At 44.3% G+C, this 22940-nt stretch overlaps 1 protein-coding gene across 3 annotated transcripts in view; it reads left to right on the plus strand.

The window, feature by feature from the left end:
* Window positions 1–22940, plus strand: part of MYOM2 (myomesin 2) — a 119917-nt gene that overhangs the window by 70600 nt on the left and 26377 nt on the right. For all 3 annotated transcript variants that reach the window (XM_053286188.1, XM_053286187.1, XM_053286189.1), the window contains exons 17-25: window positions 128–249; window positions 2618–2805; window positions 4316–4442; window positions 13833–14011; window positions 14133–14247; window positions 16266–16422; window positions 16530–16636; window positions 18107–18151; window positions 18637–18773. In XM_053286188.1, the coding sequence (XP_053142163.1) occupies window positions 128–249; window positions 2618–2805; window positions 4316–4442; window positions 13833–14011; window positions 14133–14247; window positions 16266–16422; window positions 16530–16636; window positions 18107–18151; window positions 18637–18773 (1177 nt within the window). The remainder of the gene's footprint in view (window positions 1–127; window positions 250–2617; window positions 2806–4315; window positions 4443–13832; window positions 14012–14132; window positions 14248–16265; window positions 16423–16529; window positions 16637–18106; window positions 18152–18636; window positions 18774–22940) is intronic.

A 22940-nucleotide genomic window follows, 5' to 3' on the forward strand; every position in this document is an offset into this window, starting at 1 on the left:
GACTTCTTATTCTTCATCTTGTGCCCATTCTTTTTCACATGGAATGTACTTTTGACGCATATTTAGGGCAAAGATTCACATTCTGTTATACAATCCAAGCACAACCTAAGCCTCCTATTTCTTCCAGGTTTGCTGTGCATGGCTTAGCCACAGGAGAGAAATACATCTTCCGTGTGAAAGCTGCAAATGCAGTGGGAATGAGTGAAAATTCACAGGAGTCTGAGCCTATAACAGTGCAGGCAGCTCTCAGTAAGTGAGATTATGTAAGGCCTAAGTTGTTGAAGGAGCAATAAAAGACAAACCTATCTGAGAACCCTTTCTTACTCACATGTGTATAAAGGCTGGTGTACACATTATCTGATCCTTACCGCAGCCAGCATTAATGTGTAACTCTGCTTCTCACACAGAGAAGAAGTGAGTTTTCATTCCATTGCTGGATGTTCATGGATGGAGGCATCCATCATTTGCACAAAAACTTCAATATGAACAGAAGTTTCCACATGTGAAGTGATGTGACATGTATGGCCAACATCCCCACTAACAGTGCAGAGGTGCTAGGTGCAAAGTGCCACTGCATTTAGTTATGCAGAGTCCCACTGTGCACATGAATGAGAAGCAATTTCTGATCTTGCTGTCCCCTAGAAGCACTCTTAAGTATATGAAAATATGTCCCTGGGGGCTGTGGGGCCCTCAGGGACACATTTATGGATGTTAGAGTATTTCTAGGGGAAGAAGAGATTGGCAAAAATTGTTCCAATGGGCATGACGTGGGACTTGGGGTTACTCCGTGCTATGGAGGCACATTACACAGAGTGCCTCCGCACTGTTAATGAGGATGTCAGCCAACATGTATATAGAGAAGTGGCTTTCCACACGGATCAGCTAATGTGCAGTCTGCTCTTGCTAGTCTGGAAGACTAGCTTATTACAGGAAATAATGGTTTTAAATAATGCTTTGGTTAACCCTTGGTTGATAGCAAGATGTACTGTATCAGTCTGTTTTGGGGGTCGAAAGTGCCCCCAGAAAGCCATTACAATAAAACACCTGGGGATGGTATTAAGCATGACACTATTTGTAAGTTGTGGTTGTTTTAAAAGTCTTTATTAAAAACTTTCCATTTTCAATAAAACAGCAAAGAGCTCATCAGGTTCAACAATGCCCAACAGTGTAATGTGTGTAAGACCTACAAGATCATTGTTTGGAGTCTAATGGACCCCACTGGTTTTTAAACATAAAACAGCACATTGTGTCATTTGCTACATATAACATAATTATAACAGTTATATATGTCCCCCAAAGACTATACTAATCAATTTTTCACTAGATTTAAGCAGGGTGGTGAACAACAGTTATGCAGTGCAGTGATCATAAATTGTGAATTACTTGCAACAAAAACAAAATTTACAGAAATTGTAACCATAGCACAGGCTACAGTCCCCCCCCCCCCCATGGAGTACTTTTGGACTATTTTTCTTCCCTCATTTGCTAGTCAGAAGCAGCAAGAACATGACTAGCTTGCTACAATGTTTGCTATTCAGAAGCAACAAGAAATAGAATATCAATAATCAACCACAGTAAGCAATCCAACTAGCCTTTATGATATGACTTGAAAGGATATCTCTTAAGTTTTTTAAAAGATGTAGGACCTAACGAGTTAAGACAAAAAAAATTCCCACCACTGATTAGCTAAATCTGCATTTGTATTACAATGTGCTGATTGGTTTCAAAGATGCCCGAGAAAAGAGGTCATCCAAAAGTCCTTGACTGAGAAGTGCCATTAATTCTGGCCACCTATTCAGGTTTGAAGTTGTAGCTTGCTTGTAAACATCTGCAGGTGCTTTTGGGGACCCCAAAAGCAGAATTAGGACATTTTGCTCAACATGAACTCTGCAAATAGCTCCTACTGAAAAAAACAGGTTGTGCTGGATCACAAGGAAGCATCTAACTTTTAAAAAGTTTGTAAAGAGGTTTTGTAAATCTGTGGGGTACTGTTGACTACTTAAACTTCTTTGTTATATTAAGAACATTAATAAATATGTCTCTTCATAAAATAGACAAAAATATTGTATTTTCAACCTTTCTTCTCCTTTCTTACTAGAAAAAATAGGTTCTGATCTAAGCATTTGCAGACATAAAGAGTAACTAAAACATTAACTATCAGTTTGAAGGATCCTAGAATCTTATATGCATGCTTTTTGAGGGTTTTTTGGTCATGCAGCTAGGGGTAGAATAGATACCCAAAGCCGTAAGACCACCCTAATAATTTTTTTCCTAGGTTTAGGGAGGGTGGGGAAACAACACATGACAATTCAAACCTTGGGGTAGTTGAAGAATACATGAAGCATGGAGTTGTAGAAGACTTACATAAAAGTTTATGAATTATTTCCATCACCATTGGGTACATTTGATCTCAGCTGTCAGCCAAGGGTAAAGCTTGCCTCTGCCTCTGATGTGTCGAAGCGTTAAGCGTATAGTTTTCTTAAGTTAGGGCAATCTCAGAATCCATTGTTTAACCATAATCCAACTGAAAGATAGAAGAGAAGCAACTGTTAGTATTTATGTGTGCAACTGCATTTTTGGCCATTATTCTAATGTTCCATATGCTTATCTTTTAAAGCTTGCCCATCATATCCTTATGGTATCACACTTCTCAACTGTGATGGCCAAACAATGACTATTGGCTGGAAACTTCCAAGATACAGTGGTGGATCAAACATTCTGGGTTATTACATAGACAAACGGGAAGCACATCATCACAACTGGCATGAAGTCAACTCTTCTCTTATTAAAGAGAGGATCTATACAGTCAGTATTGTTTTGTACCGTTGGTGTATAGATTTATTTTTGCTTTCTTTCTCCCGTTTCATCATTAGGATGTGGAAATCACATAGCTGTACAAATCAGGTTGGCTGGTTAGTTAAGCATTTGTAACCCATCTTTCTATGATAGATCGTACACATGGCAGCTTACAAATATGAAATATATATTTCAGCAAATGTAAGTAGAATGTCCCCAGCATGTCCCCCATAATGCAGTTTTCAAAATATTGACTGAAAGGAAAGGAACAGTCAATCCTCCCACTTGTGCAGCTGTGTGTGCATTGCAGAAACAGGATCAATGGAGCCCCTTAGACCTTAGCCAGCCATGGGTATATAGCACCATGTGTGGCCATTACATTATGTGGAAGACCATGCACACGTCCCATATGCAGATTCTGCTACTTCTCCTGGTTTGTAAGCATGGGTTACTTATGTTCCAAAATAGGCTGCCTTCGCACAAAGTGTGAAACCACAGGGTGATGAACCTGAGGTTAATCCTGGAACCCTGGAATCATCCTGCAGACCATCTTCCAACCTGGGTAGGGCAACCTCTGGATTCAGGGCAGAGCAGCCCCTCCCTTTTCCTGGTCTGCTGTGGCCGCATCCCAGCAAGCTCCATAGCACTCGGGTTGCCAGATTGTGGGCAAGGTGTCAGCATGTCAGCAGGGCAGCAGCCATTGGCCATGAACTTCAAGGGGGCGTGCCCAGCATGATCATGCCTTTTCGGCATGGACTGCCCACCCTTGGCAGGGAAAGGGCATTTAAACCCTTTTAAATGGCATTTAAACCCTTTCCCTCACAACACTTGCACTGCCACCTGTGTAAGAGCCCCACAACCAAACAATCTCACAAAAGCACAATGACTGGTAACAGAGGGGATTGAGAGGAGTACTATTTTTTCTGTTACTCTGGGAAAGGATCATGATTACTTCCTAGGAGGGAATATGTATATGAGGGCAGCCAAAGGATCCTGGGCTCTGATCCACTGTGACAAAGGATGGTTTTGTGAAGGCAAACCTGGTCAAAGCAGTCCAGGAACCCCGAACACACTCCTGCCCCCCCCCTGACCTGCTAGGGATTAGCTCTCTCATGAGAGGGCCAGCCCACTGGGGAGGAAAAGAGGCTCCCTGAACTTCAGTTCTCACTTCTCCATTTATTGCCTTCAAAACTCTCTATCTCTCTTTCTACCTAATCCAGTGTTCCATGCCTTCAAAGCTCATATCTCCAAAAGTTAACTATTAAGGTACAACAGATCACTTTTTCTTTCTTTCTTGAAGTAGACCAACACACTTACTTTCTCTTCTGGAACTGCCCAGAATATTATGTAGCAAAGCATGTAGAGCAAGATGTTTTTGCACACTCAACTCTAAGCACCGCAGTAGAAGTTAACTCTGAATGATTGCATTGCATCATGAGATTGCGTGTTTTACTTTTGTTAAGACAGACATATGACTCTCATCTGCATTTTATGTTTTTATTCCAACTGTTCTGCAAAGGTAGAGGACTTGACAGAAAATGCATATTATGAGTTCAAAATTGCTGCTGCAAATATAGCCGGTATAGGACAGGCCTCTGACCCTAGTGAGCATTTCAAATGTGAGGCTTGGACAATGCCAGAACCTGGTGAGTAGTTTGGTAACCTGTTTTTTGTTTTTTTTAAAATAAATTGCAGTGTAAGATTTGTCATATCAGAGTAATAATTAGCACTTTTGATTTTTAAGCATGTTTCCCAATTCTCCCCTGAGAAAATGTTCATACAATCAGTTAGTGAGAGGCAACATAAAGTCAGTGAGATCTGAACAGTTAGCCTAGTCTCCCAGATGTGATGATTCAGCCAAGTGAGGTGATTATGGTTGAGAAGCCTTCAGAAGAAAAGCCTTGGTGGGCCAGACTGTGAAACCATGCCTTCTCTTCCAGTACCAGTGGGCATCTTTTTAAATGGGTTGTGATGCCCACTTGCTCGATGAGACAGGATTTTGTGACTTTTTAACCTTCTGCTCCTCCCCGTTTCAATCCTGTCTCGCTCCTGAGCAGATCTCTACAAAACAGCTCCAGCCTCAGAGTTTTCTCTCTCTTTCCTTCTACTTTATTCTTTGTCTCTGCATTCTCCCTTTGTTCTCTGCCCTTCTCCCAACCTTCCTCCTGTGGATTTTATCTACTTTAAAAAAACAACAACCTTAAAACTTCTGTTTGCTTCTACTTTCATTTTCTCCTGCATTCTTCCTTCTCCCCTCCCCTGCTGGTATACTTATTCTTTGAGGCCATGCAGCAAAGAATATAGTTGCTCTCCCTTTCAGAGAACACTTACACGATACAAGCAAGGCAGAGAATCCGAGCACGCAAGGATCACGGCCGTGTGGCCCAAAGACATGCACGTAGGGCCCTTTCCAGAGAACGGGTGGGGCCTTCGTGGTGCACACACCAATGCTCAGCGGTCCCCTGGGCAGATACTTTGTTGAGAAGGGCTCAACTCTTGGCAGCTCAATCCACTCAAACCTTCCCAGAGAAGGAAAGCTCATCAGCACCCCACCACTCTCCAGTCACTGTTTGGGTTCTAGAGCACCAAGAAGAAGCAGCACAATCGCCCTTGCAGCAGGAGCCCCTGAAGCCGTCTAGCTCACCGTTGCTGCGTGAATGGCCTGCTAGGTTTCCAACGCACGAAGAACTTGTGAAGCACCCCCCAGGACCAACCACTCCAGAGCTGTCTCCTCCAGAGCCACCGGTAAGTACCCCAGCTGCCCCATGCTCCCCTCCGACCCCAATCTTGCCACGCTAGGTCCCCATGCAATGGCATTCAGCACCCTCATCGCCTCTCCCTCCCTCCCTCTCTCCCTCCCTGGAGAGTGTTTGCCGGCTGATCTCTCCAACTGGAGCTTGTTACAAGGGAGATTTGTCATCTCCGAGGCCCTCCCTGCTCCCCAGCTGGCAGAACCAGCACCGCCTCCTGTGGACCGACCCTCCAGAGCCTTCCCTTCCCAACCAGCCACAGAAACTGGATGAAGTTCCTGTGCTACTGCCCCCTGCCATTCCCATGCAACCAAGGCCCAGGGATAAAAGTTCCCAATCCTAGGTGCTGTCCAGCCCTGCTCATATACCTATACCACCCTGTGAGTGGGCCTGCTTTAGACCAGGAGCACATTTTGCTATCACCATAGATGCAGGGGCAGATCTTCAGAGAGTGGCTCCAGGTAATCGCCTGACCCCAGAGACTATCACAGGGTAAAGCACAGTTGTTAAAGAAGCAGGTCCCCTATTAGACATAGGAGGTCCAGATCCCACTCTCACCGTGCTGGCCCTTTGCCCAGAGACACAGAGATGGGGTTCAGACGTAGATGGGAATGCTCTACCATTGGTGCCTAGCAGACCTGTGGGGCCTATCTCCGTTCATTCTGCATCAGAGTTCTCCTTACATGCCCACCCAGTGCCTTGAGATTTCAAAGGTGGTGGTGCTCTTCTGCTACCCAGGATTCCCCACAACACTGGCACCACTTCAGTACCATTGCCCCCACTCAGATGGACCCCACCCATCCACCAGTCCCCACTCAGGAATCACTCATCCCAATCTAACCTAGATTCAGGGACAGACCCCCCAAACATGTAGGAGGCGGAGTGGTCTTCAGAAGAAAACCAGGGAGATGAAACCTCCTACCCAAATTGTTTAAGCATGAGGACTTTGACATCTTTTTGGTCAAAGCATGTAAAAAACTTGCAAACCAATCCAGTAATCATAACCACAGACAATGTGCAGCTCCCCCACATCAGAAATGTTCCCCACATCTTCTTACAATGCTAAACCTGTATTGTCCTATTCAAGGAGGTCGTACATGAGGAGTGGGAGAACCCCACATCATCAAAGGCACCCAGCACACTTCCTAAAAGATTTTACACCTAAGGACATGCAGGACTAGCTGGCAGCCCCCTGGTTCATGCACCGGTGGCCTCCCTGGTATCAGGTGTGGTCCTTGCTAAAGAGGGGGAAGAGTGCCTCAGGCCCCTTAAAGATAGAAAGAACGGCTGTTTATTGAGAAAATCCCATGAGGTGTCGGCCAATGCCCTGAAGTCATCAGCTGCCACCTCCATATTTGCCAGGGCCTCCATAGTATGGGCCAAAGACCTACTAAACCAGCTACCTCCAGGCCGGCATAAGCTCAAACAAGGCTCGTCCAATATATCCAAGACTGCTTCCTTTATGGCTGATGCCAGCCTTGATAGGATGAAGTTCTCTGCACAGACCATCGCAGCAGATGTAGTAGTACGCAGGGGACTCTGGCTTAAGTCGTAGAATGTGGACCTTAAGTCTAAAACCAATCTGACATCCTCCCCCTTTCATGGAGCCAAGTTATTTGGGGCTTCACTAGAACCAGTGTTAGTAGAGATGAGAGATAAGAAAGGCTATGGCTTCTTCTCGAGCAGGGGGGAGGGACTGTGATAGGACCTAGGCATTCCATTTGATCTAACACTTTCACTCAGGTAGAGGATCCTACAACTGCTCATGAGACACTAGACATGCTTGCCCAGCCTGGAGGAAACAGTGGGTCACTAAGGCCCATCAGCCCAATAGGCCAAACCAACCTGTTGCTTTCACCAATCAGTAGTTCCCTCGGAACATCAGCAGGAAGCAGACCCAGCAATGATGCCGTGCCACCTCCTGTGGGGAGATGGCTTTTGGAATTCATTCAGCAATGGTGCCGCTTCACACAAGATGTCTGGGTCCTGGACACCATCCACAAAGGAGACACACTGAACTTCCAATCCACACCAAGGGAGAACTTCAGGTCCATGCCCCATTCCAAGAAACCAGAGAAGCATGCCCTGATGCTGCAGGCCATCCAGCATCTGCTTCATACCCAGGTGATAGAATCAGTCCAACCAACAGAGTCATGGCAGGGCGTTTACTCAATTTTATTCTTGGTTCCAAAAAAGGACGGTTCCTGGAAGGTGGTGTTAGACCTGAAGAACCTCAACAAATTCATAAGGAAGCACAAGTTCTGGATGGAAATGCTTCACACCATACTCCAATCGTCTATGTAGAGGTAAATGTGTAGGCCCTGAAGGGGCATGTGGGCTACCAGCACTACCATCAATTTGGTGAACACCCTGGAAGCCGATGAAAGACCCAATGGTAGTGTCCGGTATTGGTAGTGTTTGCCCATGTAGGCAAACCTCAGCAACCTGAGATGGGGCAAAAAGATATGTAAATATGGTATGTAATATGGTATGTAAAGATAGGCTTCCTGGAGAACCACTGAAGTAAGAAAGTCTCCCTTATGAGTGCATAAGGGAGACTTTCTTACTTCAGTGGTTCTCCAGGAAGCCTATCTTTACATACCATATTACATACCATATTTACATATCTTTTTGCCCCATCTCAGGTTGCTGAGGTTTGCCTACATGGGCAAACACTACCAATACCGGACACTACCATTGGGTCTTTCATCGGCTTCCAGGGTGTTCACCAAATTGATGGTAGTGCTGGTAGCCCACATGCCCCTTCAGGGCCTACACATTTACCTCTACATAGACGATCTCCTGGTCAGGTTGCGCTCCCTCAGGCAAGCCCAGGAGGACATCCAGCTAGTCATCTTCATCCTCCAGAAACACGGTTTTCTGATTAACTTCAACAAGAGCTCCCTAGAACCATCACAGTCCCTGAAACACCTGAGAGTCACCATACCAACATGGCCAGGATCCATCACCTTCATGCCAGACAGGAAAACCAAGCTCTGCACTCTGGTTCAACTAGTACAGTCACACTCGACTGCAGACCTTATGACTCTAGGGCAACTGCTAGGCAGCATGATCTCTTGCCTCAACACTGTTCCTCAGGCCAGATGGCACTCCAGAGTGCTCCAGTGGGCATTACTACCACACCATGACATCCTAGCCACCAACCACATTAAGATTCCAGTATCACTATTCTTACATCAATCATTGAGCTGGTAGTCATCCCCGGCTCTGGACAGAGACACACATCTCAAGATACCACAGAGGAATTTAATCACAACTGATGCCAGCACCACTGGGTGGGGAGCTGACTGGGGTCACCACTTTGCACATGGCACATGGACCACTACTGAAGCCCATCACAGCATCGACTGGATGGAGCTGAGAGCCACTCACCTGGTGTTACTCCACTTCACAGATGACATAGCAGGTTGCCATATCTTGATCCAAACAGACAACATGGCAGCCAAAGCACACCTCATCAGACAGGGTAGCATGCAGTCCTGATCCCTCATGGAGGAATCCAACCAGGTCTTTACATGGGCTGAACAACACCTGGACTTGATTCAGGCAGAGCACCTTCGTGGGCAGGACAACACACAGACAACACATGGGCTGACTGGCTGAGCAGACACCAAGTAGACCAAGCAGAATGGCACCTCCACCCAGACGTATTTCAGCTAATCTCTCGACACTTTGGTCACCTGGACCTAGACCTCTGCACAGCCCAAACTAACAAGCAGTCACCAGCCTTCTTCAGCAGATACCAATGTCCCCAGGCAGCAGGTACAGATGCACTGGTGTCACCGTGGCCACAGGGGCTGAATTACGCCTTTCCTTCCATAGCACTATCCACACATTCTACAGAGATTCTGAGACCAATGCTACCCTCTCATCCTGGTAGCACCATTCTGGCCCCAGAGGCTGTGGTTTTCGGACCTCAAAGACCAGATGGCAGCGGCACTATTCCAAATGCCAGACCAACATGACCTACTATCTCAGGGGCCACTCTTCCATCCCGATCCATCCTGGCTTCATTTTCACACCTGGCTACTGAGCGTGCCATCCAGCCAGAGGTTACTCGAAACACACTCAAGCTCCTTGCCACTTGTAGACAGTCTACAATATGCATCTACCAGAATATGTGGTTGTCTTTCCTCAAATGGGCCAAGCCTAAGTGGATTGATCTCCTCAAGACAACAGTGCCTCAACTACTGGACTTTGTTCAAGCAGGTCTGGACAAAGGCCTCAGACCAGCTACTCTGAGGAGGCAGGCTTCCACCCTCTCATCAGTCTTACACCCTCAGGCTAAGGAATCTCTTGCAGTTCACCCAGATGTGAAACGCTTCCTCAAGGGAGTGGCCAACCTGGCCCCACCGACAGTCCTCAGATTTTCCACGTGGAACCTCAACAAGATGCTCAATGCGCTGACTCTGGCCCCCTTTGAATCCATATGTACAACATCACTGAAACTACTGACATATAAAGTGCTTTTCCTTGTTGCCATCACCTCTGCCAGGAGGATGTCTGAGTTGGGAGCACTCTCCATGCACAAGCACCTCTGTATATTTTAGCAGGACTCCATTGTGCTCATTTTGCCCCAAGGTGAATTTGATGTTCCATCGCAACCAGGACACCATACTCCCATCCTTTTGTCCTGAACCAGTTCACCCTAAGGAAGTCCTGTGGCATAAGCTGGATGTCAGATAGGCTCTGAAAATCTACAATGGAGCTCCGGCACACCAACGCATTGTTTGTGTCCTTCCTGCCAGCCTCGCTTGGAACCAAACAGTCCAAGGCCTCCTTAGCACAATGGATTAAGGTATGTAGCACCATTGTGTATGAAGCACTTAACCTAACCCCACCTCTCAAGATCACCATGCATTCTACCAGGAGTGTGGCTATGCCAACAGCCTTCTTGGCAAACACACCAATTGAAGACATTTGCAAAGCTGCCACATGGACGTCAACCTCACCGTTTGTGAGACACTACAAGCTCTCCGTGCATCAATCAGCCCAGGCAGCGTTCGGGCGCAGGGTGCTTCAGCAAGTGGTCTTAATCCAACCTCTTCTCTTAGCTTTCTTCTATCTAACATTGCCTTCTCTCCCTCTGACTACTGCTTTGGTATGCCCCATTTAAAGGGATACCCTCTGGCACTGGGAGAGAAAGGAACATAGACTTATCATGAAGGTTCTTTCTTCCCAGTGTCTGGAGGGCATCTGACACATCCACGATGGTGGGTCCAATTTGTCTTTGCTGATCAGGCTTGTTTGGAATATTTACCTGTTGTGTTTTCCCGAACTGTTGGTCATTGTTATGTCTGTATTATTGTTACTAACACTTCTCTCATTTATACTTGTTACTTATAGCACTTTCACTAGGGGTGTGACTATTGTTGGTCATCTGTATACCCTCTCACCATGTTGCCTGCTATTTTTAGGTCACTCTGATTTACACACACACACACACACACACACACACACACACACACACACACTTGTACTTCCTTGGAGCTGGAGCACTTCCTCTTGTTGCATCGCATCATCATGAAACAGTCTCAAAACTGGGGAGGAGCTGCACTGAGGCAACATGGGCAGGTTAAAAGATCATGAGATCTTGTCTCATGGAGCAAGTGGGCATCACAACCCATTTAAAGAGATAACCTCCGGTCACTAGGAAGAAAGAACCTTCACAGTAAGTCTACCAATGTTCCTTTCTGATGCTTACTCTTGACTTAAGAGATAGCCAAGCCTCTGATAGTCCTGTGCTAATAGCTGGATTTTAAAATTTTATAAGATTTTGTTTCAGACGTAATTTTAATTTAAAAACCAAAGCAAACTGAAGACTTTCTGGGTAATGCTGTTTTTCTGCTTTCTTTTTGATGGCATGCCTGTAATAGCAAGTTCTTGATTCTAAATAGGTTCATATATAAGACTGCAATTGTCATGCTTATATCAGTGGAATATAAGTTATTTAGTTATCAGTGGAATATAAGTTAGTTAGGCTGACATCCTAACTAACCAAGCACTGGTGCTTCTGAAAAGTTTAATTAGCTCCGCTCCGCTGCTGACTCAGCTGTGAGGACAAATTTTGAGGCCCACTCTTCCCCAGGAAATGCTCTGTGTGCCACTCAAAAATATGTTCCTGAGGATTGCACAGCTCTCAGGGACATATTTTCAGGTGACAGAAGGGGCTTCCAGGGGAAGGAGCAGTCACTGAAATTCCCCCTTCTCTCTCTCTCTCTCTCTCTCACACACACACTCTCTCACACACACACACACACACACACACACACTATAGCAATGCTTCGCCCATTGCACTGGAACTTTGCTGTACTTTAGCCCTGGTTTATTTATTTTGAGAGTGTTTATTTCTAGCTTGAGTCCTTTCTCTAACCTTCCACATCAGACAATAACCTTTGCATATGCTTGCAAAATGTTTGCTGAATCTCCCACTGGTCTTTCAATCTTTAACAGATGCATCCAGAACAGAGAAAACACTGAGTTTTTATATACACACTGCCTTGTCCTGTATTTTTCTTTTGAATAAAGAACCATGTTGAATTAAATTTAAAGTCTTTCCCATAAACCTGCTATGTTTTCTCCTTATATGAAGGTATTTTAATACACAAGTATAAATATTAATACAGTGAGCTGTGTTGCACTGGAACTATTTCAACAGCAGTCATTAAAAAATAACTATGAAGTGAAAATTCAGACTCTCAACACAGACAGACACAGGGAAGGCACCTGCTTCTAGATGATGCCAAGGGAATTATTGTTCAACTCTTTTTTCTCTAACCTGCCACTTCATGCCCTTTCTTGCTCCGTTAACATGAAAAGTACTTTCCCACAAAACATAAGGAGATTGATATGAAGCCCCCTGAGACAGAAATTCATAGGCACTTGCCATCTTGGTGAACTTCTATGGAGACTCCTGGTTTCTATTTCATGCATGCTATCCATGTGGAAAAAGTAAAATCAATATAACTGGAAATGAAATCATTTGTATTCAGTGACAGGGTTGATTCCAAACTCAGTGGAGCAGCATGGTGCATCAGAATAATGAATTAAAAAGGAAACACATACAAACACACTTTGGTATGAACTCATGGAGACTCTTCTCACAATTAGTGAGAAGAGCCTGGGGAGGGTTTGTGGGGTGCTGAAGTGGCCACCCACACAACTGCCGGCTCTGTTATGGAGCCAGCAGGGGCTGGGAGGATTGGGGGCTGTGCAGCCCCCGGAAGCTCCAGCATGCCCTGTGCAAGTGCGCAGGGCATGCTGGTGAGACCCGAGCCAGGAGGCTGCTTTTCAGCCTCCTGTCCGGGGGTCTCCTCATGAGTTGCTGTGGCGTGGAGTTGCGCCGCCGCAACTCATGATAAAAAAAAACAGGTTTGCAGAGTGTTTGCTCCGCAAACCCGGTTTAAGGGGAGGGGTAGTTTGGCAAGTTAACCACCTGGAGGACACTGGGCTTGTCTGTGAGCCCAGTGGGTTCTCACAGCCCACCAAAATCAGGCTAAGCTCCCCTAGCCCGATTTTGGTGCACCATTGGAATAGCCTCATGAATTTTGCCACTAAAATGCATCTTACGTCAGAATTAAGGTCTAACTTCTAGGTAGCAACTTTTGCTCTTTAAAGATATCACTCTTATACAAGGAAAATAGGTTGAATACATGTGAACATTTACCAGTGCTTAACACTCCACCCCCCCTCCTGTGTGTGTGAAAGCACTTCATAAGCTGATCATCCATGTTGTACTACTGAGTAGTGAGGACAATTTTATATTCCTTTGCTTCTTCAGTTTTCTGATTGGGTACAGATGTGTGGTAGAACTGTTTTTTAATAATATCCCAGATGACCAGTTCACTAGTTATTGTACACATTGGGCAACATCCAGACTAAATTAGTCATTACTAAGTAAGTCCCATTGAAATTAATGGGACTTTAGTCACGACTAATAGTCTGGATGTTGCCCAGTGTTTATTTTTATTTTAATAATTTATATACCACTATAATTTTAATAATTTATATACCACTTTTAGTAACAAGGCAACTAACTTGCTATGGTAAGTTACCCATTGGTAAATGGACATGTGTCCATTCGGACCCAAAGTAGAATAAAACCACAACAGAAATTAGGTTTGTACCTTCTAACCAGGGAAATGATTATAGGAAGGAATCTACCTCTATCAGAGAAGAATGGCGGTATAATAGAAAACATTGTAAGAGAGACCTCAAATGTTGAGAAATGTATATTTGACTTCATTGTTGATATCCTGTATCTAGGACCTCCCTATGATCTTACCTTTTGTGAGGTCAGGAATACGTCCCTTGTGATTCTTTGGAAAGCTCCCGTATACACTGGCAGCAGCCCTGTTACTGGATATTTTGTGGACTACAAGGAAGAAGAGGGGGAAGAATGGATCACATTCAACGAGAAACCAACATCACACCGTTACTTAAAGGTAGAATGTCATTTGCTGAAGTGTTTTATTTTTGCTATAAATTTGGAATGTTGCTAGCTTGGATTAAAATTGGTAGTGGGTTATTCGTTTTAAAAGAGCTTCAATGTGTGTTTCCTTGAAGGTCACTGAATTACATGAGGGTAAAACCTATGTATTTAGAGTTCGTCCGGTGAATGATGCTGGTGTAGGCAGGCCATCTGATGTTTCTGAAGCTGTGCTGGTTCACGCTAAACCAGGTATGTTCAAATGGTGTTGCTCCCAGCATTTCTACAATGCTGAAATATTTACAGTATTGAAGAAGTATACACATGGCTGGGTTTACATGTAGCATAGAATCGCTAGTTTGGCCAAGCTGCAGCCCTGGCACATGCATACATGAACACTACTTCCAGTCTTGGGAACAATATACTGATATTGGGCATGATGTACACAACCACCAATCTCAGCATATTTTGCCCTACTTTTGGCACAGAACCAGACACCTGTAACTGAGTGAACGACAGACATGATGATATAATAACCAACTATGTGTTTTAGATGTCCCTATGTGTCCCTGAAGCTGTACCAAATTTGGTCCAAACTGGTTCCCACTTGTGCCTCAAATGTCCATGTGTCCGCCATCTTGAATCAGGATAGATAACATCATTACAAACCATGCCATTGAGTAGCGCCTTTGTGTCACTCACTACGACTGTACCAAATTTGGCTCCCACAAGTTAGCCCTCTTGCACCTCAAAATGTTCATGCATCCACCATTTTGGATTTGGGTGGATGACATCATTACAAACTTCACTACTGAGGTGTCCCAGTGTGTCACTCACTGCAATTTTACCTAATTTGGTTCAAATTGGTCACACGGTCCACAAGTTAACCTACTTACACCTCAAACATTTACGCATCTGCCATCTTGAATCGGGGTGGATGACATCATCACAAACTACGCCATCGAGGTGTCCCTACATATCCCTACAGCTGTAGCAAATTTGGTTCAGATCGGTCAGGCAGTTCACAAGTTAGCTCCCATGCGCCCCAAAAGTTTACCTGTCCACCATCTTAAATCGGGTTGGATGACATCATCACAAACTATTGATGATGCTGAGGTGTCCCTGTGTGTCACTCACTACAACTGTACCAAATTTGGTTCAAATCGATTAGACAGTCCACAAGTTAGCCCACTTGCACCTCAAATGTTCATGCATCTGCCTTCTTGAATTGGGGTGGATGACATCATCACAAACTACACCATTGAGGCATCCTTATGTGTCCATACAGCTGTAGCAAAATTGTTTCAATTTGGTTAGGTGGTTCACAAATTAGCCCACTTGCACCTCAAATGTTCATGCATCTGCCATCTTGAATTGGAAACGATGACATCATTACAAACTATGCCATTGAGGTGTCCCTGTGCGTCCCTACGGTTGTACCCGATTTGGTTCATATTGGTCCAGGGATCGCAAAGTTGATGGGGGAGACAGACACACGGACATACACACAGAATGTCGGGAGATCTCACAAGCCTACTGGAAAGTAGGCTAAAAACTACGAAGGAGGGGTTAACGTTTTAAGTTCAGATGGGTGGAAGCAGAGATTGTGAGGTATATTTTTTTTAACTGCTTGACTACAGGTCGTGGGTGGTATCCAAAGAGTCAAGTGTGCACCCTGGAAGTGACTTTTCTTTCTGGTAGCAGCTTGTTGCAATGTGTCATTTATGCTGCATTACAACTTTTGCAATGTGGCCCATCTTTGATATCCCATTCCATTAGATTAGGGTTTCCAAACTTGAGTCCCCAGATTTATTTATTTAAAATATTTCTATACCAACCAAAACTTGCGTCTCTAGGTGGTTTACAATTAAAATAATTTAAAACATTAAATCAATTAACAATTAAAATCATTTAATCTGACATTGTTGGACTAAAACTCCCATCATTCCCACAATAGCCCAGCCTATATTAGGATTTTAGGATGACTTTATTTATAACCCACCTTATGTAGACATCTCCAGGTAGTTTATATACTGTTGAAAAACAACCACCCACAATGCCCCCCATTTTTTCCTGTTGCCCATTCTAAAAATAAAGTTGTGGTCTTTTTTCTATTTGTTAGCTTTGCATTCCTTCTGGCAACAGAAGCAAATTGACCTAATTAAAAAAAACAACTTTCTGAACTATAGAAAACAAATGCTTTATTGAATGATAATTTGGAAAAATTGCAATTAATAAATTGCATTTCTAACAGTAATCATATATTACAGATACCCAGGAAATCAGTGCAGGTGTGGATGAAGAAGGTAATATTTACCTTGCCTATGAGTGTAAAGAAATTACCGATGCTTCTCATTTTGCTTGGAGTAAATTCTATGAAGAAATAGATGATCCTGACAGGTTTGAAGTTGAAACAGTTGGAGACCAGTAAGTTCCACAGACCTTTATGGAAGTCAAAAACTGAAAATGAAAAGAAAAAAAAAAACACCCCAAAATAATTATTCTTACATTCTACTTTTTTTCCTTTTTTAAAGTTCTAGACTCTATTTCAAAAAACCAGACAAAGATGATTTGGGAACCTATGCTGTTGCTGTTAGTGATACTGATGGTGTTTCATCCAGTTTTATTATGGACGAAGAAGGTATGAACCAACCCTTTCCCCTTGAACCATAGCACTCAGTTTTCTGATGGCAGAGTTATGTAAAACATGACAGAGTTATGTGAAAGAGGTAAGGTGTTGTAAATCAAATTGAAACCCAATGGATGCATCTGACCTTTCTTTGAGATGCTTGCAACCATAAAATAAAATCTTTGGAAAATAAAATAATTGGAATTTTCAAATTCTGTAGTTTTTGGCATTTTTGTGTGTAAATTTTTATTTTAAAAATTACTTAAATAATAAAAAATGTTCCAGTGAGAGTTCACTGTATTACTGTACAGTGGTCCCTCTACTTACGAAATTAATCCGTTCCGAATGCACATTTGTAAGTCGAAAAGTTCATAAGTCGAAAAGCGGTTTCCCATAGGAATGCATTGGGAACGGATTAATGCGTTCCGGAGCCTAGAAAAAAGACCCAGACCCCCAGTAAGGCTTGCAAACTGCACAGGAACATTTCTTTTCAAGAATAAACAGGCAGTAAACAGGCAGGCAAGTCAAGGAAACCACATGTAAAATTCGTAAGTCGAGGAAACCCCATCTAAAAATTTGTAAGTCGAAAAAACCGCATCTAAAACCGGATCTAAAACTGCCGTTTGTAACTCGAAAAATACTTATGTCGAGTAGTTCGTAAGTCGAGGGACCACTGTATATCATTTTTTCAGCTCCACATTATTATTATTGCTATATATCTTTATTGGACTTTACAACATTCAGAGTCTTTGTTTATTACTATACATCTCCCATGCCTCACTATTCAGCTCCACCCATTCCCACAAACTAGTAAGAAAAGCTTAATAAAGCTCGGAATGAATGGGACTACCTTGTGCATTAATACATTTTTAGATGGGACTACCTTGTGGATTAATACATTTTAAAATGAGACAGAAGATATGTTGGTTTCTTCAGTGATTCACTTGCTAATTTAATCTTTTCTTTCTTACTTGCAAATGTGCACGCCATGCAATTAGTTCCATTTTCTGAGCCTTTATTAGCAATTCTAATGTTGTAAGGCTAATCTCTAATTCAGCTATGTAGAACCCAGCCTTTTGCACCATTTCTGTGAGGATATACTGTACTGACATATGCATTAGATCTCTGTAAACATTTCTGTCCATCAGCTTTCACTCTCTTTTGCAAACTGTCTTTTGCAAAAGAAGGCCCTTTTGAAATGATTCGCCTGGGAACGGGGGACAGATGAAAGGAAGCAATAGAGGCAGATGTTTTATCGACTTGCCTGGCCCAGAATCCTTATTAAACCTGTGGGCCACATTTTTAACATTGAATGTATATTCCCATCCCCCCCCCTTTTTGTTTTCAGAAACTAAATTTTCATAGGTAATTCCTCATTAAACTGAAGAAGATTATTGGTACTTGAAGATTTCATACACTGTTCTTAACATTTATGTTGACTGTCAGAATAAATTAAAATATGAAAATTGTTCTTCATTCCAGAGCTTGAACGTCTGATGACACTAAGCCATGAAATAAGGAATCCAAGTAAGTAGGACTTCTGAATCTAATATTCAGCCCCAGAAGGAATATATTTACACACCGTTGATTGGAGTAAAGTAATGAAAACTTTTTTCCCCATAAAGAGCAGCTTGCTTATCCTTCTATTAATTAAATGCAAATATTAGTTTCTGTTTAAGAGAGATCTTCTTCACCACTGCAAATGTATTGGGATGAATGGATTCAACTTGGATATGACTAATATTTACTGGATTATGTATTTAAAGGCCCTAAATTGTGCAATAAATACGCACTTCAGCTTCTGCTCTGACTCATGCAAAAACAGCTTTAATACACATCTGTGCAAATACAGTTGAGAGTTTCCATTTAGCTTTCATAACATTTCACTTGTTTGTTGCTTAAGATTCTCAAAAGCTTTAAACCACTGGGGCTTATGTTTTGCTAAGTTTTGCTAAATTATTCCAAAAGGCCGTCTTCACGTGTTTATTTTGTGCTGTGCTGTTTTCCTGCAGCAATCCCTCTGAAGTCAGAATTAGCCTATGAGGTTTTGGATAGAGGACAAGTTCGTTTCTGGCTTCAGGCTGAGAGCGTTTCAGCAGATGCCAGCTATAGATTTGTAATCAATGACACTGAAGTTGTCAACAGTGATGTAAGTACATGACTAGAAATCTGGCACTCAAAATCTAGTGCCGGATTATGCTGAAGCCACTTTTTGTATGAGAAGTATGGAAGTGAAGGAAAATATTAGATGGCATCTTCCCAGATAGATATATGGGTGGTGCAGACACTGGATATGATCTGATGAATGGCAAATCCCCACTGCTACCAGTGAGATACTTCATGTGAATAAGGAAAGGAAGTTTTAATTTATTATCATGAAGCATGAATGATGCTCATCTGGGAGCTGGTGAATAGCATTAGTGCAGCAATGGGATTTTGTTTTCCCCATCAGAATTGGATTGCAGGATAGCTGTGGAATTGCTTCAACTCCCCAGCCTGTCTTCATACCATCCTGCCCATGCTTCTTACTGCCAGCCCATGACATCCCCTGTGGTGGAGAGCCAGCAGTCTTGGTGGATTGAGAACAAGCACATTAGTCTATAAAGGTCCAGAAGGACAGATCTTACTAGCTCCTTTTATTGTGTTTCCCATATGGAAGCTGTATATCACCAATGTTAAAATGCAAACCATCAGCTTATATAGAGGGCTTCTTCTTTCCTCTGATATACACATCTGTCATCTGCAATTTTCCACCATTTTACAGGAGGTGGGCCCAATCCTAGCCTACACCACACAAGCAATAGCTGCTTGTAAGATCCTTAGCTTTTTTGGACCCCTTGTGAGTTATGGGCCAAGCATTCCTATGCCACACCTCCTCCCACCCCATTGTGAGGTCTGTAGTATAGACTGAAATTCCTCTGAACGTCTCCTTTTTGTGGCCCGTACTGCACTTAGAGTACCACTGTAACTAAATAAATGTGTAGTAGTAGTAACTGCAATGTATTTAAAGAACACATTCTTATTATTCTTCTGCACTGGAGTGGCTTTATAATGCTGCTTAAGAAAAAGAAAAACTTCCCAAGGCCTTATGTAAGAGAGCATTTTTGTGTGTGAATCCTTTCCATTTTTGTAAACTCTCAAGAGTAAGGATAATTTCACTGGTTTATATATAGGCAGACCTACATAGACAATGTTCTCCATTTAGCACATCATCTTTTCCCTATATTCCACTTCCTTATCTGAGCAGTCATGTTCAGGGACTGTTACTTTTTTACTATTTCTAGATCTGAATCATCTCCCACGCCTGCCCTCCCTCCCTTCCCAACTTTGTATTTTTAGCAAGGCTTCAGATCATTGGCATCAGAGCTACCTTTTTTAAAAAAAAAACCAAAACAAAACCCTGTAATATTATGTCACCTCTTTAATTAGCAAGCCACAGGTGACGTTTGTATTTGGAGATTTATGATATTTTTGTGGAAATTCACATAAAAGCCTTGTATTTATGGTTGCCATAAAACCATTGAACTTCATCTTGCTGCATAATGGCAATAGCTAGAAACCTAATTATATTCTAAGACCTGCCTAGAGACAGTCACTGCAGTTGCTGATCATGTTCAATAGACCATCATACTAGCAAGAACATAGTTTTGTTCTCGACACTGGCCAAAAATAGATAATTTCTAACGAGGCCTTAATTGGAACAACTTCCTTTGGCCTTCCTTTCAGAGGATTTTTGAAATGAAGTCACATAAAAATAGGACTCAATTGGATTGTGTTTTCAGGTGGCAAGTTTAATCTCAACCCTGTATGTTACGCAGCCCTCAGGGATATATTTCTGCAATTGAAAAGGACTTTTGCAGGGAAGGGAAATAAGCCAAAATCACTTTCTCATCTCCTTCACTCCCCCCTTCCTTGGGCTTCACATCAAGCCTACAGTGCAGCTAGTCTCTCCAGGCTGCCTGTGAGGGAGGAGCCATTGTCATGTGAACCAATGAGGTCATTTGCACAATCAAAAATTGTGTTCTACCCAGGTTTGGGAGTGTGTGTGCTCCCAATTTTCAGTTGTGTGGAAGCAAGGTAGGAGGAAAACCTGGGTAGAAGTGATCATGTGGAAGCTGGGTAGGAGGCAAAGCTACCCAGGTTTTCATCTCACCTTGCTTCTGCACAGTTACTTCAACACAGGTTTTCCTCTTTCTTTGCTTTCACACAACCGAAAATTGGGAGCACACACAGCTCCCAAACTTGGGTGGAACACAGTTATTGATTGTGTGAATGACCTCGATATTTTTAAAAAATCTAGCTTCCTGAAACAACAAAGACTTCCAAGACTATTACAGTTGCATCCATCTTTTATGAAAAAGACTGCCAAGCTTTCTTTGTTGAGTGCTTTCTTGGAAAAGAAACCCAGATCCATGGTCAAAGTGGAAGGGCTTTCTCAGGCCCTAAAACAGTTTGTTCCTTATAGCCTTTGCCTTGTTTTGTGGTGCTCAAAGCACAGAGTCTGTATTAATGGGCTAGCTTCCCTCTAAGCTGAGCTACTGTGTGCCCTCCCACAAAACTCTAGCCCTCTGCACAGCAGTTTCAAACAGCCACGCAATCTCACCCCGCGCTGTGATGGGCTGCTTGCGACTTTTCCTTCCCCACTTCCTTCTCCCTTGCAGCAGCCCTCCCGTCTCTCCTCCATGTGCTTTTTTAGATGGCCCATCCTGCCCCTCCGCTTCTTACTACCGCCTGCTCCTTTCTAGCTGTTTCCCTGAGGAGGCACTCCTCAGACCATGCCCTCCGCTCCTCTCTGTGAGCAGGCGGCGAGTGAGACTTGCCACCGCCGCTTGCTCCTTTGCAGCTCATTCCCACCGGCTTTCCCCAGACCTTGCCAACTGCTGCAGGCAGCAACCCTTCTGTGAGTTTTTTCTCCTTCAGCTGCAAGGCCCCCTGCTCAGTTCTACAGGGTCACATCCTGGAGCGTGTAAACAACCTTGGTGCTTGCCATAGTTGAGTCAGACATGCTCCACAAGTGAACAAGTCACCCCGCCTTCTTCCACAAGTGAACAAGTCACCCCTCCCGCCTTCCTTCCTCTCCCCACGTGGCATGAGTGTTCTGCTCCACCAGGGACTTTTAAGCACAGAAGGTTTCACCCTGGGTTCATGGGAAGGCTTTACTGCGAACTCCAAGTTGTAAACTGCCCCCCAACACAAATAGTGGATTTTTTTTTTACCCTGGATATAAATCGGGTTACACTATATTATAATGCACAGTGAAAACCCCGAATTCTGTGTGAACTGCTCCCCAATAACTTGCAGGGGCTTTGTCATAAATCTAGCCAACATCCCCCGCCATTCTGGAGGAGATGCGAGTTAAAGGGCTTCAAAAGCCCCACGTGAAAAGCTTCCAGGGCCACCACGAAAGGTGTCGGGGTTGAGCTGTGTTCTCACCAGTCAGTAGCTGTGGCTCAGCGGTGGCTTTCCAGTTGGGGATAGAAAAGGCCTGTCTTCAATTTATGTGTTACTGCCATCTCTGCCTGCCACTTGCAAAGCTCAGAGCTCTGTGGCTGTCTTTGGTAGAATACAGGAGGGGTTTACATCTCCCATGCAGTATGAGATGATGCCTTTCAGCATCTTCCTATATCGCTGCTGCCCAGGGGCGTAACGATAGGGGGGGCAGGGGGGCACGTGCCCCGGGCGCCACCCCGGTGGGCCACATGGGGCACGCCAAAAAGTGGCTTCCCCCCCGCCCCCCTGGATCACCCACCGAGTGGCGGTGGGCGGGTGGCAATGTGGCGGTGGTGAGCGGCGGCGGCGGGTCGCCCGCCGAGTGCAGCGGTGGCTGGCTGGTGGCGATGGGCTGCCTGTAGCACGGCCCGAGCGGCGGCAGTTTGCCCACCGAGAAGTTCAAGCAGAGCGACGCCGAGCCTGCCTTCTGGCCTGGCGCCGCAAGCAGCCCATCGTCGCCAGCCAGCCACCGCCGCACTCAGCGGGCGACCCGCCGCCGCCACCCACACCACCGCCACATCGCCGCTGCCGCACGCCGAATTGCCGCCACCGCGATCTTCCGCCTGGGGGGCGCCGCCGTGCCCTCACAGGTATGTGGGGGCCGCTGGGGGGGTGGGGGGCGCCATTTCAGGGCCAACCCAGAGCTTGCCCTGGGCACCGTTTCCCCTGATACGCTACTGCTGCTGCCCGATATATGTGCTTCCCATTGTCAGGGAAACATACTAGCAGGGATTCAAACCAGCAACCTATGGCTTGCTAGTCAAGTCATTTTCCCGCTGAGCCTACTTGTGAGTAAATCTGATTGAATCCAGTGGGACTTGCTTCC

The sequence above is a fragment of the Hemicordylus capensis genome, chromosome 1 (assembly GCF_027244095.1).
Source record: "Hemicordylus capensis ecotype Gifberg chromosome 1, rHemCap1.1.pri, whole genome shotgun sequence".
NCBI classification, from domain to species: domain Eukaryota; kingdom Metazoa; phylum Chordata; class Lepidosauria; order Squamata; family Cordylidae; genus Hemicordylus; species Hemicordylus capensis.